The 17551-nt window shown below is 44.8% G+C and overlaps 2 protein-coding genes across 4 annotated transcripts in view; one reads left to right on the forward strand and one right to left on the reverse strand.

Annotated features, from left to right (window-relative positions):
- Window positions 1–8280, reverse strand: part of LOC129520937 (COX assembly mitochondrial protein 2 homolog) — a 31872-nt gene extending 23592 nt beyond the window's left edge. Inside the window, exons 1-3 of one of the 2 annotated variants that reach the window (XM_055342186.1) lie at window positions 8113–8280; window positions 7660–7769; window positions 3994–5177 (exon numbers count right to left, since the gene is read on the reverse strand). In XM_055342186.1, the coding sequence (XP_055198161.1) occupies window positions 4016–4255 (240 nt within the window). In that variant the 5' untranslated portion in view covers window positions 4256–5177; window positions 7660–7769; window positions 8113–8280 and the 3' untranslated portion in view covers window positions 3994–4015. Of the gene's footprint in view, window positions 1–3993; window positions 5178–7659; window positions 7770–8112 lie in introns of those variants that run through there. The other variant, XR_008666710.1, reaches the window with a different exon arrangement.
- Window positions 8281–8425: 145 nt separating this feature from the next.
- ZDHHC17 (zinc finger DHHC-type palmitoyltransferase 17) overlaps window positions 8426–17551 on the forward strand; it is a 111702-nt gene continuing 102576 nt past the window's right edge. The window contains exon 1 of one of the 2 annotated variants that reach the window (XM_055341649.1): window positions 8426–8551. In XM_055341649.1, coding sequence (XP_055197624.1) covers window positions 8459–8551 — 93 coding nt within the window. In that variant the 5' untranslated portion in view covers window positions 8426–8458. The remainder of the gene's footprint in view (window positions 8552–17551) is intronic. The other variant, XM_055341648.1, reaches the window with a different exon arrangement.

Below are 17551 nucleotides of genomic sequence, written 5' to 3' on the forward strand. Positions count from 1 at the left end.
AGCTTCGTATGAGGAGTAAATGGGATCATGTACATGAAGGATCTAGAATAATGACTGGTACCTAGAATGTGTACCATTAGTCAGGGCTCTTCCAGGGAATAGAATTCCCTCCATATGATGCAAAGAAAGAAGTGTTAGTGAAAGTACAGTGGTGTGGGTAGGGTGAAGAGAATGAGCAAGGGCTGGTAGGAACCCAGGGACTAGCAAATGCTCCTCAGGCTGAGGGGATATGGGAAAGAGCCAGCTGCCAGCTAGAACTGTGGAAGAGGGACCACCAGGTAGGCATTAGACTAAGAGGGATGAAACTGCTGACAGGGACGGTTTGTCACAGCAGAGGGAGGATGGGAAGAAATACTCTAACCTATTTCTTAATGCCACTGCCTCCCATCAGCGAAACCCAAGCGGCAGCCAGTTTGGCCAGATAGCACAGGACATGCAGTCCTCAGTGATCAATTTGCTAGAGCATATTTTCTGCTCATTTGCAGAAAAGAGCAAATCATGGATTTGCAGGTGGGGGGGGCGCTGCTAGGGAGAAGGGTAAGGCAGATTAACCAGCATGCTCTAGTTCATGTTCTATTTTAAACCAAAAAAAACAAAAAACAAAAAAAAAAACCCCTATCAGAATCCTAACAAAGTTGGTATAAATGCATCTTTTCCCTACTATGAGAAATTATGTAGAATTTAGGCTCATATATGCTTTCTTTTTTCATTTATTATTCATTCATGTAACATAATTAGGAAATAACTGCTTTGAGAAAGCAATATGTCAAGCATTATGTATAGGGTTGGTATTCTTGTCCTTATGGAGATTGTCATTTACAAATCACTCATAGGGGTTAATTTAATATCATGTAAATAATATAATAATATAATAAAAATGCCCAAATTTGCATTTATGTAAAGGGGAGCACTACTTCTAAAAAAAATGGAGATTTTACATTTTAAATGTTCCTAGATTTGAGCAGCCTTTTTTGGATCTTATACCCATTTGAAAATCTGTTGAAAACTATAGATTCTCTCTCCAGGAAAAAAAAAAAGTGCATATGCATAAAGGCTTTCATTGATCACTGTCCTAGTCTCAAGTTTATTCACTTGAGCCTTTCTTAGATACTCTTCCTATCTCCCCACTGGCAGGTGCTCATAGTATCTTTTTGGACTTAGAGGAACTCAGAAACACTGCAGAGCGTGGAGGGTCAAAAGACAAAAGAGTAAAACTTAGTGGCCCTGCCTGGCATGGCCATACCTTGTTATTCCCCCGTTGTAGTAAAATGATGGAGCCCTGGTGCTTAACAAGAAAAATCTGCTTCCATCTACAGAATAGGTGTTGTCAGGGCTCTGATCCGTGAGGCTCCTGGGCACTCAACATGCCTTCACAGGGGAATCTTTTCTTCTAGGAGTACACTCCCTCCCTCCAACTCCCCATTTCCTGTCCGCAGGATACTTTCTTAGACAAGTTCAGATCCAGCACTCCATCCTCTTGCTACCTGCGCAATCCTTTCTCCTTGTTCCCCCTTCAATATATACATTGTTATTTCAAATCCTCATTATTTTTCAACACAAAGTTCCATTGTCTTTCACACTGATGGTCCTTAAAGGCTGATCCTAGGTTATCAGTACTGATTCCATTCTCTTTAGAGATGTGACCACCTGCTCTTAAACATTCCCTAGAAAGGAAGAATTTGCATACCACACTTCCCCCTCCTCCACCAAAATAACGACAGGGTCACCTGCATGGGTTCCTAGGTTAAGAGTCTGACTTTTGATCTCAGCTCAGGTCTTGACCTCAGGGTTGTGAGTTCAAGCCCCATGTTTGGCTCCATGATGGACATGGGGCCTACTTAACAAAAACAAACAAACAGAACCCCCAAATTCGGTTATACATTCCTTTTAAGTTAGTTAAACTTAAGAAACAAAACTTTCTATTAAATCAAGTTGGATGTTTTGATCTTCCTGTATTTTTTTTTGAAGATTTTATTTATTCACGAGAGACACTGAAAGAGAGAGGCAGAGACTTAGGCAGAGGGAGAAGCAGGCTCCATACAGGGAGCCCAATGTGGGACTCGATCCCAGGACTCCAGGATCATGCCCCGAGCAGAAGGCAGATAGATGCTCAACCGCTGAGCCACCCAGATATTCTGATCTTCCTGTATTTTTGTAAGCATAGAACTCTGCAAATGATTTCAGGGGTTTTGGGCTTTACATACTGTATTATCTATTGTATATCTTTTTAAAAAAGATTTTATTTATTAATTCATGAGAGACAGAGAGAGAGAGAGAGAGAGGCAGAGACACAAGCAGAGGGAGAAGCAGGCTCCATGCAGGGAGCCCAACATGGGACTCGATCCCGGGTCTCCAGGATCACGCCCTGGACTGAAGGCAGGTGCTAAACCGCTAAGCCACCCGGGCTACCCCATAATATAATATCTTTTTTTTTTAAGATTTTATTTATTCATGAGAAACACACACACAGAGAGAGGCAGAGACACAGGCAGAGAGAGAAGCAGGCTCCATGCAGGGAGCCCGATGTGGGACTCGATCCTGGGTCTCCAGGATCAGGCCCTGGGCCGAAGGCGGTGCTAAACCACTGAGCCACCTGGGCTGCCCCCCATAATATAATATCTTATCCCAAAATCAGCAGCTCAGAAAAATAAACACTTTTTTTATGATTAAAGCCAATTATTTTATTGAAGGAGATAAGCAAATGCCCATTGTTGGCAAAGGGAAGAGACATGTTGGAAGTCAGGTGTGTTCGCAGATGAGAGAGAGTAACCAAGGCTCCACCCAACAAATATTCAGAATCAGGGCTTCTGTATTTCTCCATGGCTTGACTTCTCATGGGTCACTTTCCAGTCAAAGGATTCTGGAGACCAAATCAGGTAAGATTCTTTCGGTTATCAACCAATAGTCTTTACATCTTCTCTCAGCCAAGGCATCCAGGGAAAGTATACAGGCAACCTCAGAGATACTACAAGTTTGGTTCCAGACCATCAAGGTAAAGCAAATATAACAAAGTGAGTCAAATGAATTTTTTGGCTTCCCAGCACGTATGAAAATTACATTTATACTATCCTGTAGTATATTAAGTGTATCATAGCATTATGTCTAGAAAACAATGTACATGCCTTAATTAAAAAATACTTTATTGCTAATAAAGTACTGGAAGGTCTTGCTTCAATGTTGCTGCAGTTTCTACATTGGCACTTGCGGCTTCACCACGTGCTTTTAGGTTATAAAGACAGCTTCTTTGCTTTAAACCTCACAAATCAGTGTCTACAAGCTTCAAACTTTTCTTCTGCAGCTTCCTCACCTCTTGGCCATCACAGAATTGAAGAGAGCTAGGACTTTGCTCTAGAGTAGGCTTTGGCTTAAGGGAACGTTTGATCTTCTATCCAGACCACTGAAACAAGGCTGTTTTGCTTCCTTACCATTTGTGTGTTCACTGGAGTAGCACTTTTGCTTTCCTTCAAGAACTTTCCCTTTGTATTTGGCAACTTGGCTCCAGCCTATCTCGGCTTTCAATATGCCTTTCTTGCTGAGCTTATCACTTCTACCTTTTGACTTACAGTGAGAGATGAAGGACTCTTCCTTTCACTTGAATACTTAGAGGCCATCGTAGGATTACTAACTGGCCTAATTTCAATATGTTGAGTCTCAGGGGGTAGGGAGGCCCAAGGACAGGAAGAGACAAGGGAATGGCTGGTTGGTGAGCAGTCACAATACATAGAACACTGATTAAGTTCACTGTCTTATATGGGCGCACTTTGTGGCACCCCAAAACAATCACAATAGTAATATCACAGATCACCATAAGAAATATAATAATAATTACAAAGTTCAAAATATTGTAAGAATTACCAAAATGTGATACAAAGACACAAGGTGAGAAATGCTGTTGGAAAAATGGCGCCAATAGACTTGCTTGTGCCAGGTTGCCACAAACCTTCAATTTGAAAAAAATACATTATCTGCGAAGTTCAATAAAACGAAGCACAATAAAACAAGGTATGCCTGTAATTTATTTTTCAGATTCCTCTGCGGGATTAAAAAGTCTTTTTCTCATCGCATTGCCATGCTCCCTGCTCTTGGTCCTCTTTTCTATGTACTCATTCTTCAAGCATTTTCTCATCTCCCGATCAAGATCATTGCACTGACCAAAAAATTTCAGAATGCTGTGATTTTTGTGACATTCCTTAAGCAAGTTAATCAAGACGTTGCATTCTTCAGAGTGCAAGTGTGGAGATAAGTCAGGATGCATCTTTAGGAGGTGACGGAGCACAGCAGGGCAACCCGCCTTGCGGCCACACTGGGCCGGCCGAAGCCACCGTCACCAGCGAGGCCTCCCCATCCAAAGGCCGGCCCCCGGGACGAAAAATAAACACTTAATATTTTACACAATTTTAGTGGTTGAGGAATCCAGGTGCAGTTTAGGGGGGTGGTTCTGGGCCAGGGTCTCCCAGGAGCTTGCAGTCAAGATGTCAGCTGGGGCTGCAATCATCTGAAGGCTTGATCTGGGCTAGACTATCTGCTACTGAGGTGGCTCAGTCACCTGCCTGCCATGTCCAGGAAGCTGCTGGCTGTTGGCAGGAGGTTAGACTTCCTTGCCTTGTGCACCTCTCTCCATGGGGGCTGCATGAGTGTTTTCATGACACGGCAGCTGGATCTTCCAGAGTCGGTAATTCAAGAGAGAATATGAATCCACAATGCTTTTTATGAGCCAGCTTCAAAAGTCACACACAATTTTTTGGCAACATCTTATTGGTTATGCATATTAGCCATACTCAGTGTGGGAGGGCACTACCCAAAAGTGCAAATACTGGGAGAATTGTTGGCTTATCAGTTGACTATCACACATGTCAAATTCCATATATTTCCTTTAATTCTCCAGCTTAATTTTATTTATATCAGTGATTCCTACAGAGTGCAGAAATATGGTTCTCGTTTCACTTAAAATAAGATTATAGAGTACTACTATGTATGCTTGCTTTTCTGTGTTAAAATGGCAATACCTTGGGCAGCCCGGGTGGCTCAGTGGTTTAGTGTCCACCTTCGGCCCAGGGCGTGATCCTGGAGTCCTGGGATCGAGTCCCACGTCGGGCTCCCTGAATGGAGCCTGCTTCTCCCTCTGCCTGTGTCTCTGCCTCTCTCTGTGTGTCTCTCATGAATAAATTAATAAAATCCTGAAAAAAAAAGGCAATATCTTGCCCTATCCCAGTTTTGAGTAGGTGACATCTAATTTGGTTCTAGAGTCCACAATTCTAATGAGATATAGAAATTTATGAAATGACTTCTAGAAAAATCTTGGATTTTCAATGGATCTCATTAGAATCCAAAGGGCTATAACTACTGAACAGCATTTAGCTAAGTCAAATAATCTGTATGGTAACTTAAAAATGATCTCTTTGCTGTGGTCACTAAATCTAGCATTTCACAGAAGAAGTGTTTAATAAAGTATTAAATGGACCAAGTAATAATTCACCTAAGATAATTACAACAGAACCAAGAACAGTAGATGGGGAAGAGTTAGGAGGCTTTTAGACATGGTTCTGCTACGACCTAGTTTGGTGACTAAGCAGGTTTCTTAAGTCCACCAATTATCATTTTCCTATTTGTGAAATGTTGGAGTTTGACTAGAACTGGATGACCTCTAATATCTTTAGCTCCAGTAGTCTCTGAAGTTACATATGAAGCCACTTCTATACAATAATTGCCCATTCCTCTCTGCTTTTAGATCCATTTCACAATTCTCCTCTGACAAGGTCTCCATGTTCTCTATTTTATTCTCTTTCAGCAACTATTCTGCATTCCTCCATAATTCTGTGCCATTCTTTTGCCAGTTTATCCATTGACATGTCTACTTTCTTGGCTGTCCTCCACAGTACCCTGAATATATCGTCTCAAATCTGCATGTAGATAAGGACTCTGTAATTACCAAGATGGACTTATTATATCTACAGGGTTCATTTGGGTCCATATTGAACCTCACCCAAACCTCAACTTCAACATATTTTCCCTAAGAATGTCTGCTCTTACTCCTTCTTTCTTTCTTAATTTAATAAGTATTGTTTTCAGTCATACAGCAGTGAGCAAGGCAGATATGGAGTCCAGTTGAGTTGCTTTAACTTTTCACTCACTTTTAGTGTTTTGTCCATGTTGTAGAATTCCCGGAAGTCACAAATAAAGCATCTCTGGCAGCCAGGCAATGATGATGAGTGACGTAGGCCTATGAGCCCAGTAGAGACCAAGCAAGGAAGCCCAGATCTCTCGTGTTTTCCAGCTAAACTAGGAATCTAGATTTTATATATATATTTATTTTTTTAAAAAAGATTTTTATTTATTTATTCATGAGAGACAGAGAGAGAGAGAGAGAGAGAGAGAGAGAGAGAGAGAGAGGCAGAGACACAGGCAGAGGGAGAAGCAGGCTCCATGCAGGGATCCTGACCTGGGACTTGATCCCGGGTCTCCACAATCACACCCTGGGCTGAAGGCAGCTCTAAACCACTGAGCCACCTGGACTACCCTAGAAATCTAGATTTTAAAGTGAAATCTCCTGATTTATTGAATTTTGGTATCTACTTCAAAAATATTTGGAAAACTACCATGTAGGCCAAATGAAACATTTTGGTGGCTGAATTTGACCACTGAGCCTTCCATTTAGGGACCCCTGTGAGCCTAGGCTACCTGGGAAGGCTAACATCCTCATTTTTTGTAAGCTCATACACCCCAATGTTCCTAACACATGGGCACCTGCAAAACATTCTTGCCTGCTATTTATGCCTTGTGTCTCCGTCACCTCCCAACAATTCAGTATCTTCTTTACCCCATCTCCCAACTGTTGCTTTTCTTTACTCCCATTGTCTCTTTCCAGTAAATGTATGACATAAGGGTAAGGAGGAGCAAGATGAAAATTGAATTGTTGAAGTGAAAATTCTACTTTAGGGCAGCCCGGGTGGCTTAGCGGTTTCAGCGGCCTCCAGCCCAGGGCGTGACCACGGGGGGCCTGGGATGGAGCCTGCTTCTCCCTCTGCCTCTCTCTCTGTATGTCTCTCATGGATAAATAAACAAAATCCTTTTTGTTTTTTTTTTTTAAAGAAAATTCTATGTTAAAATGCATCTAAAAGCAGTTTGGAGCTCCAAAGGGAGAGAACCCTAATTCTGTGTAGTTCTGCAGGCTGGGTGAAAGAGTCAAACCCAAATCCTTGGTTTGCGGTGGGACCAAAATGATGCAAATGAGCTCAGACTGAGAGGAGACCCGAGAGCAGCGCTGCCGGGAGGACGAAGGCAGGTAAGCCAGCTGCAAAGTCAGCAGAGGACCTTGCTCTTCCCACCGGCCGTGCAGCAGCTGTGAAGAGCTGTGCCCGCCTCTCCCTCTTATGAATGATGCCTCGACCGTTAGCTATGCAGCATTTCCAGGAGCTAATGTCAGCTATTTAGCTATTTTCATGCATTTCTGGGAGCACCCCGTGAATAAACAGCCGACTCCTCTTGAGAGCATCCAATGCCCGGTCGCTCCCCGCTTTTCCAGGCCCCGCTTCCCAGGGAGAATCGGATGCAGCGCTGCGCCCGCCGTCTGCAGACCTTGCAGCTCCCCTTGGCGGGAGCCTCAGCCTGAGGGCAGGCCCCTGACCCTCGCGTCCCCTGGGCCCTCCCTCCCGACCTTACCCCGCGGCTGCTCCTGGCTGATGCGCTTGCTCGGGAGGCGGGCTGCTGTCGGGATCTCTAACGCATCGTCCTGGCGGTCTCTGCTGCATCCTCCTCTGAGCAGCTTAGGGCTACGATTTTTAATAATAGCAAAAAAAAAAAAAAAAAAAAAAAAAGCAAAGAGGCATGTGTTGTAGGGCTGTTGCTTCAGCACATTTGTAGGAGCCACTCCCCCCCTCCCCATCCTACAGCCCTAATATGCACTTAAAGACGCCCTAGGTCCTTTTATCCGGTTCGAATTTCAGCGAATTCCGTTTTAACAACATAGGTTCTCAGCCCCCGGGTTACATTAGCATGCAGCAGGTGGGGGGGGGGGTAGGCGTGAGCCTCGAGGGTGTACGTTTTTGATGTAATTACTGCTAATTGAAGACCAACGAGGTCCGGCCGGGCAGTCTCCCGGGCCCAAGGCCTCACCCGTTGCTCCGGGCGCCCCCGAGGGTGCACCGCGGAGGCCGTCCCGGCGGAGGAGGCAGGGCCGCGCCGGCGACGACCCGCAGGCCTCCCAGCCCCCAGCCGCTCCGCTGCTGCCGCGGGGTCTCGGGGCCGCGCCGCTGCTGCCGCGGGGTCTCGGGGCCGCGCCGCGCACGCGCACAGCCTCCTCCCCCGCTCCCCCGGCCCCGCCCCGCGCGCACGCGCACAGGGACCCCCGCCCCCGAGGGAGGCGGGGGGTGCGCAGGGGGGTGCGCGGGGGCCGCGGCTCGCCCTCGCGCGTGCCCTCGCCGCGCCCGAGCCCCGCCGGGGGGAACCGCTTTCTCCCGGCATGCAGCGGGCGCAGGGATTTAACACCAAGATGGCGGACGGCCCGGACGAGTACGACGCCGAGGCGGGCTGCGTGCCCCTGCTGCACCCGGAGGTGAGGGGCCGCCCGGCGCCGCCCCAGCCCCGGGCCGCGGGCGCCGGTCCCCCCGGGACGCGCGGAGGGCTGCGGCGGGGCCCGGGGCCGTGCGGGGGCTGCGGGGCGCGGGCAGGCGGGCAGGCCCGAGCGCGGCCGCGGCTGCGAGCGGATAACGGGCGGCGGGCGCGGGGCGCGCGGGGCGCGGGGGGCAGCGCTGCTCGGCGCCGTGCGGGCCGCGGGGGCGCTTCCGGGGCGGGCGTCCGTGGTGGACGCGGCTGCGGGCACAGGTCGCAACTTTCGGGGGGAAGGCGGGCGCTCGCGGCGGGCGGGGCTGGGGTGGCTGCCGCTGCGGGCTCGGGCCCCCGGGGTCTGGCGGCGGGAGGGGGGGCACGGCCCGGGGCCCGCCGGCCTGGCTGCAGCTGCGGGCTCGGGGCCTCCGGGGCAGCTCGGCCACCGGGTCGCGCGGTCTGGGGGCGGGGGCAGGGGGCGGTGCACGGCCCCGGGCCCGCTGGCCAGGCTCCTTCTGCGGGCTCCGGGCCTCCGGTCGCGGTCTGGCGGCGGGGCGGGTCCGTGCGCTGGACGGGAGGGGGGTGTGCACGGCCCCGGGCCCGCCGGCGTGGCTCCCGCTGCAGGCTCGAGGCCTCCGGTGCAGCTTGGCCGCCCGGTCGGGGTCGGGGCTGTGCACGGCCTGGCCTGGCTGCAGCTGCGGGCTCGGGACCTCCGGGGCAGCTCGACCCCACGTCGGGGTCTGGGGGTGGGGGGTGCACGGTCCCGGGCCCGCCGGCGTGGCTCTCGCTGCAGGCTCGGGGCCTCCGGTGCTGCTCGGCCGCCCGGGTCGGGGTCGGGGTCGTGCACGGCTTGGCCTGGCTGCAGCTGCGGGCTCGGGACCTCCGGGGCAGCTCGACCCCGCGTCGGGGTCTGGGGGTGGGGGGTGCACGGTCCCGGGCCCGCCGGCGTGGCTCTCGCTGCAGGCTCGGGGCCTCCGGTGCTGCTCGGCCGCCCGGGTCGGGGTCGGGGCGGGTCCGTGCGCTGGAGGGGGTTGGTGCACGGCCCCGGGCCTGCTGGCCTGGCAGCCGTTGCAGGCTCGAGGCCTCCGGTGCAGCTCGGCCGCCCGGGTCGGGGTCGGGGTCGTGCACGGCTTGGCCTGGCTCCCGCTGCGGGCTCGGGGCCCTCGGGGTAGCTCGGAGGGAGCTCCGGGCTCCCGCGGTCTCTGCGGGATGAAGGCGGGACCACGGCCCCCAGGGTGCGGTGGCGATGACGGACGTGCTCGGCTGCCTGGCTCCCCCGGAGCGGGATGGTTCTGCTGACCTCAGGGTTGGGGCTTCCAGCCTGTGTCGCCCAGTGAAGCGTGGAGACACACACACACACACACACACACACACTCAGAGTGCGCGTATAAGACCCGACCACCGTCTTATTCATCACTTTGATTTACTAGAAGCAGATGGGACAGTTCTTTAGGAAGATGCTTGAGCCGCTCTCAACCAGAAAAGGCTCCTCCGGATTTCTGAGAAACAGAGCTGTACAGTAAGCCTAAATGTCTTTGCGACCAAGGTAGTGACATTTTTATTTATTTTTTGTTAAGGCTTTTATTTATTTATTCATGAGAGACACACACACAGAGGCAGAGACACAGGCAGAGGGAGAAGCAGGCTCCTGCAGGGAGCCCGATTTGAGACTTGATCCCAGGTCTCCAGGATCACACCCTGGGCCAAAGGCAGATGCCAAACGGCCGAGTCGCCACCCAGGGATCCCCAGTAGTAACTAACATCTTTAGAGCTGCCATAGGACATGCCCTTTCTTTTCGTTCACACATAGGCCTTAAAAATACACCATGGCAGAAAGTTCTCAGATGATGACTCCAAAATGTAGCCAAGGAATAGGTCTGTTCATGTCTTCCCGGTGAAAATCTTAAATACTGAGATGTTGATTTTATGTATTCTGACATAGTGTTCTTTCAGTGAACCGTTGGTGTGTGGCGTGGAGTGGTACGTTGTTTGGCACTTTAGGAGTAATTGTAACTGATAACAGATCCCTAGAGCTGTTGCTTGTAGTAATGAAGTGGCCTGTAGGCTTGGAATGGAGAGCCCAGTCTTCAGGTTGCCACTTAAAAGAACGTTATGAGAACATCGGCTTCTCCTTCCGCACACTGCAAGTAGAAGTTGATATAAGATGAGATCTGCCATTCTTTTTCATCTGGCAAACACAAGGCCTAACTACTTTAAATGTTTTGAGTCTTAACGCTGTGGTTTCCAGTGTTGCATGCACACCTGGTGCAGACCTGGTAAAGTTCTGCTTCCTTGCAGTATGTTCTTGGGCAGACTCCTCTGAGTTCTAGCTTCTTCATTTGTAATTATGGTATGAAGTGATAATAACTAATAGGCTATTGTGAGGATTGTGATAATGTATTCTTTTGTTGTTGTTAAAACAAGCAGCTTTTGGTCTCAGAAAGAAACCTGTTCTCTGCTTTGGTGGGCAAATAAAATAATAACACTTTTAACTCCTTTAGGAGACTTGGGTTCCAGTTCTGTTATTTGTAGTAATTAATTAGCCAAAGGACTTGAGACAAGTACTTAATCTCTCTCTCTTTCTCTCTCTCTCTCTCTCTCTCTCTCTTTAAAGATATGTTATTTGTTCATGAGAGACACAGGCAGAGGGAGAAGCAGGCTACCTGCAGGGAACCCAGTATGGGACTCCATCCCAGAAACTCCATCCCAGGACCCTGGGGTCACACCCTGGGCCCAAGGCAGATGCTTAATCACTGAGCCCCCCAGGCATCCAGTACTTAATCTCTTAAAGCCTGAATTTGTTAATCAGAAATGCAGATATGGCCTAGTTCACTTGGTTATAAGGGATCAGGCGAGACTGTATGTTGAGGATTAAGAACTGGCACATTGTAGGTGTTCACTTAGTGTTATTTCTTTTTCCTCTACCAGGAGGGAGATGTTACACGTGTGTTTGGGTTTTGGCAAATGGTTTAGAGACTTGTGTGGGTTTTAATTTATGGAATAGAATATTGTAGGAGTAAGTTTTATTTTACTTCAGATTTAACACTGTGTTAAAATAGTTAAAACAAAAATAGTTTTTCACTTAATATTTGTTGAACAGATGAATTATTTGTAGGATAAAGAAATTAGCCATTCCTTAAATCTTCTCTTAGTATGCATACTGCTCACTATTAAAACCTTTCTCGGGATTATGTAACTAGCTGAACAGGGAAACCTTTTAAATTTTTTTTTTTTTTATTTTAGAGGTATTTACTGTGAGAAAACCTTACTTTTTAATTAATCAAATGATCCATTAATTTAGTGAGTCTTTTAAACATTTGTTTATTTTGTTTGGGTCAGGTACTGTGCTGGGCTCTTGGCACTTTGGGATTTTCGTGTTTAATTCAACGAGAAGCAGAATAGGACGTGGTTGAGAGCCACTGGTAACAAAATCTGGGTTCTGCACTTGCTGTTATTATGGTAAATTTACATTTGTAAAACTGGGTTGATACTTCTTATAGTGCTTATTGTGAATATTAAGTAAAAAAATAATGTTATAAATGTTTATCAATGTTTATAGAGCAGCCGTCCCAGACCACAGCAGATGGGCTGCCAACAACTCTGACCTTCTGAAAGCCCTAGCATGTAGTGAATACTGGTGCTATTACTTTGCTTTCTGATGAAATAGGTGATTATTCATTTTATTATAATGGAAGAAATTAGGGCTATTTGGAGAAAGTTGAACTGATTATCCTGGGATTAGGGTGCTAATCCTAGCTCTGTGACTTTAGGCTGTTGGACATTTAACTACTCTTAGTTTCTTTGCTTTTAAGATAGGCTAGGGGTGCCTGAGTGGCTGAGGTCATTAAGCGTCGGACTCTTGATCTCAGCTCAGGTCGTGATCTCAGAGTCGTGAATTTGAGCCCTGCATTGGGCTCCGTACTGGGTGTGGAGCCTACTTAAAAAAACCAAACCAAACAAAACAAAACAAAAAAAAGAAAAACAGAACATAAGGAGGCTAGACTAGATCTTTTAAGATTTCTTTAAACTCTACTGTTGTAATTGTATGTTGTGATTTTTCAGAATCAGTAGGTTTGAGCATCTATCTTCTACATGCATAGCACTGTCCTAAGTTATATGGATGAAAATAAAATAAGTAGGATATCTTCTGCTTTCCAGAAGTTAATGATCTGATTGGGAATGTATACACATGTGAAACACTTAACAGAAACCAAATAAATGCTGAATTGATTAGTGTAGCCTATAAGCAGTGTCAGATTTCTGTCACCTAGAATGGTTAGAAGAATGACTTCAACAGAGAGAGACAGACCATATGTTGGTCTACAATCCCGTTGACTTGGTATCACTGCTCTTACGTTTCATCCGCTGGTGTATCCTCAGTAAGCCGTCCTAGCTCTTTCATAGAATGAGGCCACAATACCTCCTTTTGCCAGAGTATTATAGGGGCTCTGCGTTTCAGCAAGATCTGACTCAGCTTTGAACTGGATTGCCTAGATTATCTAGGGCTTTCATCTCTTGTTTGCTTCCTTTTTTTCTCAATTTCAAAACTTCTGTTACTGCCTTTTCTTTAGTTTCTCTGTTTTTTTAAAATGACATTTTTTTTGCTTCAAATTAATATCTATCTGGGATGCCTGGGTGGCTCAGTGGTTAAGCATCTGCCTTTGGCTCAGGACTTGTTCCTGGAGTTCCGCGATCGAGTCCCGCCTCGGGCTCCTGAATGGAGCCTTGCTTATGTCCCTGCCTCTCTCTGTGTCTCTCATGAATAAATGAATAAAATCTTTTAAAAAAATTAATATATATCTCATTTTTCCCTTTGTTTAAAATGTTAAGCCAAAGTATTACTACATATCTCTTGCCTTCTGATTTTCTAAAATTCCATTTTTGAAGTTTTTCTCTAGTGAAAATGATTTTGCCTTTTTCCATTGGTATTTTTTTGACCTCTTACATAGAGATATAGACATATGTACACATAACTAAAACATTTGCTTTCAGAAAGTAGATAGAAAATTCCTTTGAAAATTGTTTTTCTTCTTTTGATAGGTTATGGACATAATCTTTCCCTTTAAAGCGTATCTTTCTGGCAGGCTTTAGAATCTGATGCCTTTTTTTTATTTAGGGAGAAAGCTATATGTCATGTTGTTGTAATTTAGATTTAAAAATACTGTAACCACTGAATCAATACATACAAAATGAAAATGCAACTAATTGTTGACCTCATGGATTGTGGCAAAGCCAAAGTTGAAAACTATTGACTTATACCCCAAAAAATTGTATTTGGTTGTGAGATACCATTTTACAGTTTTGACTTCTTTGTTTTATTTTGCTTGTTTTTATTTAGTTTGAGAGTCATCCCAAAAGTATTTATTAAGAATGGATAGTGGAGTGGATAGATACAAGAAGATACAGATTAAAAGTATGAGTAGTGGTGTTTGGCTGCTTGAGTTTAAATCCTTAGTGTTGCCACTTACTAGCTATGTGACCCTAGGCAAGTTATTGAACTGTGACCTATTTTTCCAGACTAAAATGGGAATACAATAGCACCCCTGTCTCATGAAGTTGTTGTCAAGGTTAAGACAACATATATAAAATTCTGAGTCTGGTGCTTAGTAACACAATACACGTTAGTATTAATGTTGTGGTATGAAGTTAGTAACTCTCAAGCAGTAGTAGTAAACATATATTAGATATGGAGACAACTAAGCAGCTAAGATAAATGAAACTGGGGATTGAGAGGATGGGCAGAGGAGTCGGTCATAAGCTTTTTAAATACTATTACATTTTCTTTAAAATGTGTGCCTTGATATGAGGAGCATTTATTGAACATCTAAGTTACGATGCTGATGCTTTGATAGGCCACAAAGTAATGGGGAATATAAAATAAGGCATTGCAGAATAACAAAAGATTAACTGTAGGCCTTCAGATCCCTCACAATAGACAAAAGTGAGTGTGTTAAAATTTTGTTAAAACTTAAAAACCCATGGCAAAACCCATCTTCCAGAGGGTATCCTAAGGTTATGTTAGGGTAGTTAGGATTAGTAAAGGCATCTTGATACAGTGTGCTTTTTAATAGAACCTCTTAAAACCACATAATCCCAAAACCATTTCAATATCAGGATTATGTGAAATGCTCTTTCTCAGCATCATCTAACTGTAGTATGATTTTGTAATTAGATTCTATTACAGATAGGTATTTTAAAAATAAAATATCAAATACTTTAAACTGGAGTTTGAAAAATTGATTCAAGGCAATATTTAAAAAATATGCAAATAAAATTCTCATTCAGTATAATAATTTTCCAGTGGTAGGATAATATTTTTCTATTAAAAAAATCTTTAAAATAGAGCTACATAGGCAGCTAATTTAAAAGTATTGTGAAACTTCAGTTTTCTGTAAAGGAGATACCACAAAGAACTTAATTTCATGAGTTATAAAGGTATAATATTTTTTGCTTTTGTTTTAATTGTTGATGAAAATTTGTCATATGATTATTGCATTTTCTAGGGTTAGTAGATAAAATATTAATCTTTCTTTGATAAACCACAATATTACAATGCCCTGAGCTAGTCTTTCTGATTGTCAATAATTATTATTGAAGAGATGGAGATGAAGGGGCTAAGTGTACCCGGAGTATGGTGGGTTTGGTTTCTCTCTCTCTCTCTCTTTTTTTTTGCATATAAAATAGCTTATATTTTGAAAAATCAGTTCTTTAATACTAGGAAAAGTCAAGTAAAAAATAGTAACTACTGATTGAGATGTTACTGAACTATGCCCTTGTCAAATTTTTTTTTAAAGATTTTATTTATTAGGGAGTACATGCATGAGATGGGAGAGGGGCAGACTCACAGCTTGACAAGGAGTCCAATGGGGGTGGGGAGGCAGCTCTATCTCAGGACCCTAAGGTCATGACCTGAGCCCAAGGCAGACACAACCAACTGAGCCACCCAGGTGCCCCTACCCTTGTCAGTTTTTAAAAATAACTTTCTGGGGATCCCTGGGTGGTGCGGTGGTTTAGCGCCTGCCTTTGGCCCAGGGCGCGATCCTGGAGACCCGGGATCGAATCCCATGTCGGGCTCCCAGTACATGGAGCCTGCTTCTCCCTCTGCCTATATCTCTGCCTCTCTCTCTCTGTGTGTGACTATCATAAATAAATAAAAATTAAAAAAAAAATAACTTTCTGGATTATCAGCATTTGTTAATTTATGAAGGATTTAATGAGGATGAGCAAAACTATCGCTATTTTCATGAAAAATTAAAAAAAAAAAAACAACTCTTCTGTGAGCTGAAGACAAGCTGTTGCTTGTTGTTTTAGAATCCTTGAGTTGCAAACCCTTTTAAAACTTACTTAGGGGCAGCCCAGGTGGCTCAGCAGTTTAGCACTGCCTTTGGCCCAGGGTGTGATCCTGGACACCCTGGATCGAGTCCCACGTCGGGCTCCCTGCGTGGAGCCTGCTCCTCTCTCTCTCTCTCTCATGAATAAATAAATAAATCTTAAAAAAAAAAACTTGGGCAAAAAAAGGGAAGTTACTAATTACATAACCCTAATTTAGGATGGCAGGGATGCATTTAAACTCAAGGATACCTGACTTGAGCTGAGAATGTCACCAAGATTGTTTTCTGTCTATCCTCATCTCTGCGCGTCAGCTCTATTTTCTTCTAATGGGGAGCTGCTGCTTTCTTCTTTGTAGTGGTGACATGGATGCTGACTCCCCTCCCCCCTCCCCCCTATATCTCAACTTTCACTAACCATTAGAGAGGGACTGCATGTCTTCCTTTATTCCACACTGGAAAGTGGCATTGCATTTTCCTGTTTTAGGTTATATTTCCACATGACCATGAAATAGGGCCTGTAACTTGCTAAGATCTCTTGGTTGGATTTGGGGAAGAATAGTTTGCTTAAAGAAGGAATGCTGGCAGGCAAAATTATTTGTCTTCTGTATTTTTAATGGAAAGAACTGTTTATTTGCTTTGTTTCCAATCTAGTTTTTTATATGCTTTAAGAGATGTTGTAATTACATTGAACTCATTCTTAATGCCAAATATTCTAATTGACTTACTGAATAGCATTCTGTATTAATGATCTAGACCAGGAATTGGGAAGCTTTCCGTAAGGGCCAGGTAGTAAATATTTTCAAGTTTGTGGGCCATATAATCTCTTTAGCCAACTGCTCAACTCTCTGGTGGTCATAGGAGAGCAGCCAAAGGCAATATGGAAATGATTGGATGTGCTGTGTTCCAATAAGGCTTCGTATATAAAATCAGGTGGTGTGCCAGATTTGACCTATAGGCTATACTTGCTGGCCCTTTATTGGGACAATACATTGAAACTCCAGGAAATTTATATTAAAATATATGTTTCAATGCCTTGAATTCATTAATCACTTGTGTTCAGTAACTATCAGAACTGGATTCATGTGGGAGATGGGTTGGGTGAACTGAGAGAGAGAGAGAGAGAGAGAGAGAGAGAATTAGAATCTTATGGAGACTTTTTATAGAATACACCTATTTCCATCCACACCTCTCAAAGCCTCTAATTTAGTATGTGGATTTGTGCTATGTATATTTTGAAAAAGTCCCAGGGATGATTCTTATACCTCTCTAATACTGGTACATACTTGATAGGTGGGAAAAATTTTACTACAGGAGGAATAGGGAACCTAATTTGACATTTAATGTATGAGGCATTATACCATATGCTTTTCATGTTTTCTCTTCAGTTTGATAGCAATGGTAATTGCTAAAATTGATCAAATTATAACTATGAGATAGTCACTGTCCTGAACAGTTTTGCATATATATTCATTCATTTAATTCTCACACTTTTTTTTAATACCTGTATTACAAGTGAGGAAATGGAGACATAGAATAAGTAACTTGCTGGTAGTGCCCTAATTGAATTTGAATCCAGTTACTCCTTTTTATAGTGCAGCACAGTGTGAAAGTGATACAGTCATAGATTTCATTGGATATTATTTACCAGGCACTGGTTAGCTGTGATTGCAAATGCCCTC

Source organism: Nyctereutes procyonoides, unplaced genomic scaffold (genome assembly GCF_905146905.1).
Source record: "Nyctereutes procyonoides isolate TBG_1078 unplaced genomic scaffold, NYPRO_anot_genome, whole genome shotgun sequence".
In the NCBI taxonomy this organism is placed as follows: Eukaryota; Metazoa; Chordata; class Mammalia; order Carnivora; family Canidae; genus Nyctereutes; species Nyctereutes procyonoides.